The following is a 12014-nucleotide window of genomic DNA, read 5'->3' as shown; positions in this document are numbered from 1 at the left end:
CTGTCCCCGCCCTGGGAAGGACCATTCGCCGTCAGCCGCGTACTCGGCAACGACTCCTACTACCTCATCGACGTCCGCAAGGACGACAAAGGCGAGCCGCTCACTAAAGAGGTGGAGCGCCCTGGAACATCAACCTCCTCCGGCGGTTCTATACCTAAGGGAAAAATGTAATCCGAAAATTCAGAGGGTAATAAAAATCGCCGACCATTTTTTGATCTCAAGCTCCGACTACCTCCCCTTCACCCGCCAAATATCGTCATCTCTCATCCCGGGACATACCGGCTTAGTCGCCGCGACAAGCGACTAGGAACTGAGAGACCTCCGGTCGCCGCTGCCGGAAGAGAGAAGTCCACGATCGGCCAAGTAGCCGGGCTAACACGGGATGGCGGCGTGACCGAGGCGCAACACCAGGCCCGGTCACCCACCATCTCTCACGCCATCGGGTGAAAACGGCGGCGGAACCCACAGCAGGGCCGCACGCTCGGCCAGCCCCACGGGCCTCGGCGACCGCCTTGTGCTACGTTATAAAGCACACCAATGCCCTCCTCTACCTTAGGTTGGCGAATTGCGCGGCTAAGTACTTCGACTAGGGACCCCGCAAAACGGACCCGCGGCTCGCCAAGGAAAATACGCCCGCAATGATCCCCTTTGGAGTCGCCTAGCGACTGGCTCACCGAGCCACGACGAGTGGCGCGCTACATCCGAACAGCGCAAACTACACCACACCACTACTCCACCCATGAGGCTGCTATTCGTACTATAATGACTACGTACTGCGGCGGGACGCCCAGCTCGAAAAGGAAAACAGTCAAGTCGATAGCCTTCATTGGGGTCGCAAAGGCGACACAGAAGGCCATGGATAGTCGGAACCAACTCCAATGCATCGCCGTCTCAAATAATGCAAAAGCAACCACCGAATCACATTTAAGCAAAAGTCATCATTCTATTTACAACTAACACCCGCTCGCGAGAAATCTAGCTACTTCTTACACAGTGTACTCAGGAAACTACGAGGACGACCCGGAGCCCCCTCTACGACAGGCTCGACGCCGTCATCGCCGTGACGAAATTTCGGCGTGTACACCACGACCGGATATGTAGACAGCGAGCCGGCGGCAGCAGCATGGAAGAGGCGCTCCGCGGGGTAGTCCACCGGGCCCGGCTCCTTCTCCGCGTCACCAGGAGCCGCTTGGCTGGGGATATGAGTCTCCAAGTCCGCGGTCGCCAGTACTCGGTCGGCGAAGGGGCGCACCGCATCCATCAGCCGCAGCACTTCGGCAACATCGAACTCCCCAGTCTCCGAGGGGAAGCCAGCGGTGACCTCCTCCACGTCGAACCCTTCGTAATAATGCGCCGACACCATGCTCGAGCCATGGTAATGCCAACGCGAGCAGGAAGAGCGACGAAGCCGATCAACAACAGCCGGAATGTTGGACACGGCCTTGAAGACGGATGGCGTGTCCCGCGGAATCACCTCCCGCGGGCTCGTGAGTCTTGGAGCGCGGCAAGTATCTCCCCGCGCAGCGATGATACGCGCGGTCGCGGTCGACAGGCATTCCCGTGGAGTCGCCGTCTCCACGAAGTCGCACGTACCTGCAGTCAACAACACAAGGAAAAGGGAAAAATGAGAACTTCCCCTTCAACGCCGACTCGCCACGCTCGGGGACTGGCCCCCGAGGCCGACTCGCCACGCTCGGGGACTGGCCCCCGAGGCCGACTCGCCACGCTCGGGGACTGGCCCCCGAGGCCGACTCGCCACGCTCGGGGACTGGCCCCCGAGGCCGACTCGCCACGCTCGGGGACTGGCCCCGAGGCCGACTTCGCGCCACGCTCGGGGACTGGCCACCGAGGCCTACTCGCCACGCTCGGGGACTGCCCCCCGAGGCCGACTCGCCGTGTTCGGATACTCAAACCCCGGCAAATAAAACAAGAAGTGCGACAACAAGAACTTACCAAGAATCTGCCGCGACATCTCCCTGACGAAAGCCTCGAAGTTGGTCTTCTCGGCCTGCACCGCCAGGACGATGCCCTCGGACGCCTCCTTCTCCGCAGCAAGTTCTTTGGCGTGCTGCTGCTTCAAGGCCGCCACCTCCTCCCGCAGAGACGCGGCAGCCCCACGTGCAGAGTCCCGCGCATCAGTCGCGGCCTCCAGCTTCACCTTGTATTCGGTGATGACGTCCTCCAGCTCCCGGCCCTTCTGCTCCAGGACCTTCGTCAATTCCGCCACCTCCGCTTTCGCCCTTTTCCGGGCCTCTTCGGCCTGCTGCGCCCGGAACTCGGCTTCACGGTAGAAGGACTCCTTGACGAACCCTTCCCGAGCCTCGGCAAGAGCCTTTACTGCGCCTCTGCTACAAGAAAAGGAAACGGTGAGAACGAACGCCCGGGCCAGTGACACTGAATGAGGACGGCGAGTGGGCATGACTTACTGCCCAGGGCAATCAGCTTCCGGTTCTTCTGCGCCGCCTCCTCCACAAGCGCGGTCAGCCGCTTAATCTCCGCCTACGGAAACCAAACAAAAATGCCAAGGTCAACAAACAAAAAGCAAATAGAGACTCGACTCGCCCTTTCAGACCAAGTCGACCCTCGGGGACTGGGGGTGACTAGGCCACGTGTTCAGCGACACTTACCACATGCGCCTCGCCAAGCGCCGTGTGGAGCTCGGTGAAGGTCAATGAAGACGGCGGCGGATGACGCGACTCGGTCGCCCCGTCCGCTCGCTTCCCCGCCTCGGTCGACGGAACCTCGCGCGTCCGCGTGTCGGTGTCTCTGGGCGGGGCGCGGTCCACTGGCGGCCTTGGACCGGCGCTCTTTCGGTGGCTCCGACAGACCGCCCTCCTCGACGATGTCCTCTTCAACTTCGGGTGCCTTACGCCCTTGGTCGATCCAATGTCAGTCGACTCCTCCTCCACCACAGGCGGAGCAACGTCCGGACCCGTCGCCGCACTCGCCATGCCCCCGCGAGCCATGCTGGGTAGAGGAAAAACGTTGGCGGTGGGCTCGACGTGGCTAGTGCTCTCCTTCTCCGCTTGACTCCCGGCGGCGGGCTCTTCTGGAGCCGACCCCGCACCCCCAAGGTCGGACGGCGCCGCCTTCCTCTCCGCGGCTTTCTTCTTTGCCTCGGCCGCCCTCGTGGCCGCCACCCCGGCCGCGGGCGGCTTCGCCAAGGTCTTCTTCTTGGACCTACAGAGAGGCGAGGTGAGTCGACACTCAGTCCAGTCGCAGGAAGGATAAATTCGACAAGAAATACTTACTTCACCGTGGGAATCGCTTTTACGCCCGGACCGGCCCGAGCTCCCGCATCGATCGCGTCCTTCAAGGGACGCTGAAGCCTCATGGACCCTTCCGGGTGGAAGTGGGCGCGATCGCTTCGATAGCGGCTCGGCCCCTTCCTTGGAGGGCTCCGCCTTGTCCTCCGGACGGGAGGTCGCCTCCTCTTCGGCCGCGCCCTGGGACGAGGACTCGGCACCCCTCTTCGACCCGCGGGAGTCTGATGAAGTCCCGCGCCTCCGAGTCCGACTCGGTGCGCTCCTCCTCCTCGTCGACCTCTTCCTCCTCGCCTTCGGTCATCTCCGGTGGTTCCTTTCCGGCGAGAGGAGGGAGGTGGTCCGCGATCTTCCGCCAACGCTGCAATCGAATCAAAGGAACAAGTCAGAAAGGAAGAAGCGCGGCTAAGCCGTGCGAAGTCGCCATGCGAAGCATTACCTGAGGCGCTGGGGTGTCTTCGGTGTAGGGCTGCAAGCCGTCCTCGAAGGAAGTAAAGGTGGCAGTGGTGATCTTAGCAAGCGCCTTCCGGTACTCGCCCTCGTCCCACTCGGTCGCCGTCGACCGGGTGCGGTCGTTCTGTCCCCGGTACTCCCACATGGGGTGAGCTCGGCACCGCAGGGGGATCAGCCGCCGGCCAAGCCAACAGTTGTACATGTCGACCGCCGTCGGGCCGTCATCTTTTAGCGCCGGATCGCTTGGCGCATATCCTTCACCACCTTCTCCTGCTCGCGCGGCAGCGACCGGACATTGAGGCGCCGCGGGACGCTCGGCTCGGGACTGTATTGGGGAATGCATACCTCGCCCGGGGGAGTGTACTCCTTGGCGTAGAACCAGAAACGACGCCACAGCGACTGCGCCTTCTTGGGGAGCGCCATGTCGATGAAGCTTTCCCGGACTTCACCTGGAAGGTGATCCCCCCGTTCGGGATGAGTGCTTCGCTGTTCTTGCTGGCCCGAGTCGCCCGCCCGTGGAAGATGGACACCCACAGCGGGAAGTAGGGCGGACAGCCCAAGTAGCATTCGCACAGCGCCACGAACAGAGAAATCTGCTGGACGCTGTGCGGCCCGAGGTCGGAAACCTTGATGCGGTAGAAGGCCAGCAACTGCCGGAGGAAATCGGAGGTGGGGAGAGCGAACCCGCGATCGAGCAAGCTCATGAAGATCACGAACTCCCCGAGGCCGTGGGAGGGGCTCCGTCTCGTTCGCCGGCGGAACCCGCCATCGCTCCTGGTTGAACTCCGGGATGACTCCGGAGGCGACGTACGGGAGGAGAGACTCCCGCGTGACCTTCGACTTGCCCCACCCCTTCGCCGCCATGGATGCGTGTGGAGTGTGGAATGAAGATGAGATGAAGAGAAGATGGGGGATGAATGCGGAGGAGTGTTGAACCCTAATCCTAGGGGCGACCCTTTATACCGCCCGCACTCGCTCAGATTGAGGATGAGATCTGTTCGTTGAATTGTCCCGGAATCGCCGCCCCGCAATCAACGGTCGAGATCTGCGCCGTCACCGGCTGAATAGCCGTTAAACTAGCCGTTAGCGGTCACGTCGAGCCCAACGGTCAACAACATGCAGACGGTGTGCGCCTCGGTCAACGTGAAATCTAGCCGTTGGCCTCTCCACGTGTCTCTATGGTGACTACGCGTCGGCCAGCAAACGGCGATCGGGCTGAAACCGGCTGTCACACGCCGATTGGCCGATCAAGTTATGGCGGCGAGACTGCCACCGCACCCGCGACTTTATCTTTGGAAGCCCGGCGGCGACTCATCTTGATCCATCACCGCGCCTCTCCAAGACTTGTTCCAGATCCGCGCTTCATCACCACCGCGCTTGGGGACTACTGATGGGGATATGCCCATAGGGGGTGGGTCGCCAGTCCCAGTCGCCATGAAGATAGAGGCTTGGGTGGATCGCCAGTCGCCTAAGCGGCCCCGGGCCCTAAGCGGCCCAGGCCGTGATCCCAAGGAGGAGGTCCACACGGCTGGACAAGAAGATTACTTGCGAGAGGGATAGCGGATCCCGGGTTAGTAGCAACTGATATGATTCGGAGTTATCTCCATGTAACCCTAGGCCGGGGGTGCTTATATAAACCCCCGAGCTTAGGCCCTAGAGGACACCTTACTCGAGATCCAATCTCCCCCTGTAAGCTCTCGGCGTAGCCGCCGACTGAGCCCCCCCATTGTAATTCTCCACTGAGCAATAGAGATCTAGCAGGACGTAGGCCTTTTACTCTCCGGAGGGGCTGAACCTGGGTAAAACCCTTGCGTCTCTTGCACCTCGACCCGTAGATGGCAATGTTCCCTTCCCCTCGCATCAATGAAGTGCTACCCCCTGTAGCATCTGCCGTGGCTACATCCACGACAAGTAGGAGTCAAGAAGCACGTTGAAGGTTGATGGCGGCGGGATGTAGTGCGGCGCAACACCAGAGATTCCGGCGCCAACGTGGAACCTGCACAACACAACCAAAGTACTTTGCCCCAACGAAACAGTGAGGTTGTCAATCTCACCGGCTTGCTGTAACAAAGGATTAACCGTATTGTGTGGAAGATGATTGTTTGCAGAAAACAGTAGAACAAGTATTGCAGTAGATTGTATTTCAGTATAGAGAATTGGACCGGGGTCCACAGTTCACTAGAGGTGTCTCTCCCATAAGATAAACAGCATGTTGGGTGAACAAATTACAGTTGGGCAATTGACAAATAAAGAGGGCATGACCATGCACATACATATTATGATGAGTATAGTGAGATTTAATTGGGCATTACGACAAAGTACATAGACCGCCATCCAGCATGCATCTATGCCTAAAAAGTCCACCTTCAGGTTATCATCCGAACCCCCTCCAGTATTAAGTTGCTAACAACAGACAATTGCATTAAGTATTGCGTGTAATGTAACTAGTAACTACATCCTTGAACATAGCACTAATGTTTTATCCCTAGTGGCAACAGCACATCCACAACCTTAGAACTTTCTCATCCTTTGTCCCAGAGATATCAATGGAGGCATGAACCCACTATCGAGCATAAATACTCCCTCTTGGAGTTACAAGCATCTACTTGGCCAGAGCATCTACTAGTAACGGAGAGCATGCAAGATCATAAACAACACATAGACATAACTTTGATAATCAACATAACAAGTATTCTCTATTCATCGGATCCCAACAAACGCAACATATAGAATTACAGATAGATGATCTTGATCATGTTAGGCAGCTCACAAGATCCGACAATGAAGCACAATGGGGAGAAGACAACCATCTAGCTACTGCTATGGACCCATAGTCCAGGGGTAGACTACTCACACATCACTCCGGAGGCGACCATGGCGGCGTAGAGTCCTCCGGGAGATGATTCCCCTCTCCGGCGAGGGTGCGGAGGCGATCTCCTGGATCCCCCGAGATGGGATCGGCGGCGGCGGCGTCTCTGGAAGGTTTTCCGTATCGTGGCTCTCGGTACTGGGGGTTTCGCAACGGAGGCTTTAAGTAGGCGGAAGGGCAGGTCAGGAGGCGGCACGAGGGCCCCACACCACAGGGCCGCGCGGCCAAGGGGGGGCCGCGCCGCCCTAGGGTCTGGGCACCTCGTGGCCCCACTTCGTCTCCTCTTCGGACTTCTGGAAGCTTCGTGGCAAAATAGGACCCTGGGCGTTGATTTCGTCCAATTCCGAGAATATTTCGTTACTAGGATTTCTGAAACCAAAAACAGCAGAAAAACAGAATCGGCACTTCGGCATCTTGTTAATAGGTTAGTTCCAGAAAATGCACGAATATGACATAAAGTGTGCATAAAACATGTAGATAACATCAATAATGTGGCATGGAACATAAGAAATTATCGATACGTCGGAGACGTATCAGGCACATCCCTATATCATCCCAAATTTTGAATTCTTATTAGTTTGGTTGATGACCACCATTCATATCCGAACTTAATTAATTGGAGTACAAATGATTTAGTTTATGGTTTCATGGTAAGCTAGTTTGACAAATTAACCTTCGAAATGGCGATTCGCCTACCATGCATGCATGTTTGGCCTACCTGGGAAATTTTGATTTGTGGTATTGTGCACACACTGCACATGATAGCGAATAAAATAACACCTATTTGGACCCCTTTGGCCAGCAAGGGCATGTTTGGTTCCTAGCCACAATTTGCCAAAAAGCCAAAATTTGGCAGCCATATAGTTTATTAGGCATGTGTTTGGTTTTTTCCACAATTTGGCTTATCATGCTTTATTGCATGTATGGTCCATTTGTCATAGACTCAACTTTTTTTTACAAAGTTTTGCCAAAGTTTGGCTTTAATATTTTAAGCCACAATTTGGTGGCTAGCCACACAATTTGGAGTATTTTTTTTGGCTAACCACACTTTGGCTTTAGAAAAAATGTGGCTACCAAACAGGGGTCCTAATAAAAATAAACAACACACTAATGTGTGGTAAACCAAACATCCCTAATTTGCAAAGTTGCATATGTGCAAAAGGGGGGAAATGCATGCATTATTCAGAAGTTGATTGTGGTTTTCGTAGTGTAACCAATTAATTAAGCTTACATATGGGAAGAGGCTAGCGAGGCGAACTCAAGCAGCTATGGTTCCAATGTTGTCAAGTTTGAAGTGGACAATGCATGAAGCTTTCTCAAATTAATGGGTAGAAAGCCAAAAGCAGTCCATATTTATTGTATATGTGTGTGAATAATGACTCTTCACCCCAAACCTCTATGTATGATTGGGTTTTATATTTTTTACTTGTTAGTAGTAAGTACATGTCATGTGATGGCTCCATGCACATGTTTCACAACTTCTTTTTTGATTTGTTTCTACCTCATTTGGTTGGTTTCAAATTTGCTCAAACTTCCTATGCGTGCTATATATGGTGTACTATTGGGACCCATGTTTGGGCTTTGTTTGTGGTACCACACTTGCAGGGTACGTACCTCCAAGTATTTTATTTCCCAAAATTATGAATTCTAATTAAATGGTGAACCAAAAACTGATCATCTAAAGTTGGAAAATAAAATCCATATATAGCTCCACATCGAGATATTTGTATAAGGTAGACAAACTGCATTGCCACACATGCCTTATACAAGTTTGTTTTTTCTAGCGGAGTGGATTCCCTAATCACCCCACGGTTGTGACATTGTCAATGTTGTCATGATAAATAACATTGCGAGACTTTCCATCTTATTCTTTTTTTTGTAGAAATGATTGTCCCATTATGGCAAATGTCCCCATTCGTTTTTCAAATTAAGTAAACGTTATAGGATGAAAATTCACTGAATTGACAAATTTTCTAGATTTCTAACTATTTTAGCTCATTCAAACAAGTTTGCAATAGGTCGGCCTGTTGTCCAGTGACGATTTCAGAGTACAATTTGATCAACATCACAAAAAAGTGCTTTTAAGGTATCCTAGATGCCTTGGTAATCGTCGAACGCTTTCAAAAAGTGACCATATGTGAGCTGTGGAAAAAAGAAAAGACCAAAGTTAATAATATTCCTTAACTATTCACATATCATTTGTCTTTTTTGTGCAAGCTAGAAAATTTCATTTTTTTGATGAAACTTCACAGATGCATACTCATCTGTGACCTGTGGAGGCGTGGAGCAATACACAACATAATATGTGTCCCAGTTTTGATTTTCTTCATATTTTTTAAAAGTGCAGAAGTGTGATATCCGATAATAGGATGCGGGTGCAACTAGTTGCAAATGAGATGCTATGCATGCTGATATGATATGTCTTTTGTCGTGGCCCCATCCTACTTCTGCATTTTCTTTACGGCCATATTTTAGTAGTTGCGACCTAGACGTGATCGGACTAGTCGATACCTGATAGTAGTCGTAGTACTGTACAACTTCTGCATGTGGCGTACAAGATGGTTGTAGAAGCCTCTAGAGTAGTAGTACTAGCTAACGGATAGTAGATTATATCTGGAGAAACTGACATAGCCATTGATATGACAAGACTATACCCGGATTTGGACGCATTGCAGTGGCTCCATCAATGATCCGCTATGATGGTCAATTTTGCTGCTACAGCAGATTGTCGACGCAGAGGATTCCTTGGCTTCCGCGCAAGACCCTTCCTAAAGAAGGCATCTGCTCTGGCCCGTTGATTCTATGTGGACGGTTCCAGATTGCTTTATGTGTTTTTTGTACAGTATCAGATACTAGGTTTTCCTTCCCTCCCTATTAGGGGTTGTTTGGTTTAGGGGATAGTTTATGGGATGAGAGTATCCCCAACCACCTGGCTAGGGATAGCCAATTTTTGTTGTTTGGTTGTGTAGGAATTGAGTGTAGGACGAGATGTGGTTAGTGGTAGTATAGATTTTTTTTGTTTGCTCGAAATGTTATGGGTGGCTATAAGATGGTGAGATTATCTCTGCACACATCAAATATACCACACATCCTATTTTTATAGCCCAAAAAAAACATAGCCGGTGGTATGTGAATTGATCTGGGTAAAAATATTACACAGCCGTACAAATATTCAAATCCTATAGTCAAATCCTACATAACTCCTATAGTCAAATCCTACATAACTCCTATACAAATTGTACGAATCAAAGGATATGATTTCCCCCCTATATAGCTTGTTTGATTTGAAGAATTGAATCCTCCAAAATTTATATGTATTGTTTTCTTATACTAGTACAACCCTATAGGATTTCTAATAAGAGGTTAGACCTCTTGGAAAAATTCATATGCAATTGTGACAACTATGCTATGCACTCTCAATCTCTAGTAGAAATTTCCTTTGGCTTTCCTATGATACCATCACACACCTAGCTTTACCAATTCCCGTAGATTTTCCCGTAGGATTCAAGGAGGCATATGTCATAGCGATTCTCCATTTTTCTATCATATGAATCTAACATGCCCTCTCAGTTTGAGTGATGCAAAGTGGCCACTATAAGATTTATTTAGTCAGATTAATTGGTCATGCATACACTAGTTGTTTTCTATCTTTCCCTACACATGTCAATTAGTGAAATTTATAAGTAAAATCCTAAAATTCAAATAAATTGCTGAAAATTGGAAATAATATTACAGTTGTAGCAAATTACTTAAATCGATCCAGAAAATATGTACATGGCTTCAAGAATCTTTTTGCCGAACTGAGTAGTCCGTAAAGAACGTCCCTTTCGTCAAACTGACATGGCCTTTGATTTGACAAGAGAACACTAATATTTTGGACCTGAATCAGAGTGGTGAAGGCGTACAGCTCGATCAATGCAATGGTATGATGGCTATGCAGCTATACCTATATAGAAGTAGACTACTACTCGTAGTAGACTTTGCGACACAGAGATTTGGCTTCCGCGGCCGACCTCGAACAAGATTCTTTTACATTGCCGATATATCTTTTCACTGACATTGAATCGCTGAAACTTGGGGTCCGCCTGTGGCAGGACCAGCCTGTCAATGGCCCAAAGTCTTATGTGCTCCCGCCCTTCGATTTTGGATGGACGGACAAGATTGCCCAGTCCCATCCATGTCCTGTTCGTTCCAGTTTCATCCTCCTCCCCGGGGAACCCTCCCCGGAGAGCTCTACACCGACCCCTTCTATCCCCACCTGCTTGTCCCTTCCTTCTTCCTCCAGCGATTCATCCCTCGTTCAACAAGTTGTCTAAGAAGAACATGAAGAAGAGTAAGAAGAGTAAGGAGGCGTTGGTGTCTGAGACTAAATCTGCGGTGAAATCCATCCCGCTGAAAGTCCTGCAAACTCCGACTTTGAAAGTGTACCAGCGGCGTCGGCGGACAGGCATGTCTGCGCTTCCATCGCAAGCCCACCGCTGCCGGGCTTGTTGGGTCAGGGCAGAGTAATCCAGCAAGAGTCCTGGTAGGTTTTTATCGCCATGTGCTTTCTTTGCTCCCATGAACGCAGATTACAGCAAGGCAAATAGATCCAACTATTTTTTTTACCCGGGAGAACCAGCTATTTGACCATCTTTCTTCCAGGGCCGCGCGTTCAAGTGTCGCCCTTCCTACCGATGCCGAGAAATCGCCCGTGTTTCGCCAAGATGGTGGGTACGAAGCTCCCCGGTATGTTTCCATCGCCATGCCGAAGTTTCTCTGCCTTCTGGCTGGCTAGCGGATCAAACAATTTAACCGTCTTTCTTCCATGGCGGCTGGTTTCAGCGCCATTCCTACCCAAGTTGAGAAATCGCTCGTTTCTCGCCAACCTGGTGGGTACGAAGCTCCTGGGTATGTTTCCATCGCCATGCCGGATTTTTGTTGAGTCCTTGCTGGCAGGCGGTGCCAACTAAACCGGCTATCATCTTCTAGGGCCGACGGTTCCAGGCTCGTGCTTTCTACCGCAGGATCCACTTCGTACTTAGCTATCGAGGACCCGTTGTTTGATGAGCACTTGTTAGCTCTCAAGAGCATTAATAATATATGCACTATATAATATATATCCATTGCTTTTTTTCTTCCTCTTCATCTCCGTACTGCATGAGGGCTTCTTTAATTCGTAGGACTCCTATAAGAATTGTGTAGCATTTAGATCCTATGGGATTTTTTCCTACATTAGTTGTTTGATTTATAGGAACATATCCTATAGGAACTAATCCTATAGGAATCTAGTAGTGCGAATAATATAGGAGTAAAACATTTATTCAACTAGCCATGACATCTCAATCCTATGTTTGTTCCTTTTTTCGAAATGGGGGACATACCACAGCCTCTGCATCAAAATGATGTATATGGCTGCTTTATTGCTTTCTTCAGTTCATACACAAATT

At 51.2% G+C, this 12014-nt stretch overlaps 1 protein-coding gene across 1 annotated transcript in view; it reads right to left on the bottom strand.

The window, feature by feature from the left end:
- Positions 1–3334, bottom strand: part of LOC127315822 (uncharacterized) — a 90912-nt gene extending 87578 nt beyond the window's left edge. The window contains exons 1-3 of the mRNA XM_071823977.1: positions 3252–3334; positions 1954–2348; positions 1475–1593 (exon numbers count right to left, since the gene is read on the bottom strand). Of these exons, the coding sequence (XP_071680078.1) occupies positions 1475–1593; positions 1954–2348; positions 3252–3334 (597 nt within the window). The remainder of the gene's footprint in view (positions 1–1474; positions 1594–1953; positions 2349–3251) is intronic.
- Positions 3335–12014: the final 8680 nt, after the last annotated feature.

The sequence above is a fragment of the Lolium perenne genome, chromosome 7 (genome assembly GCF_019359855.2).
Source record: "Lolium perenne isolate Kyuss_39 chromosome 7, Kyuss_2.0, whole genome shotgun sequence".
Classification (NCBI taxonomy): domain Eukaryota; kingdom Viridiplantae; phylum Streptophyta; class Magnoliopsida; order Poales; family Poaceae; genus Lolium; species Lolium perenne.
The sequence above is the reverse complement of the archived record's forward strand: the minus strand, read 5'-3'. Positions and strand labels throughout refer to the sequence as shown.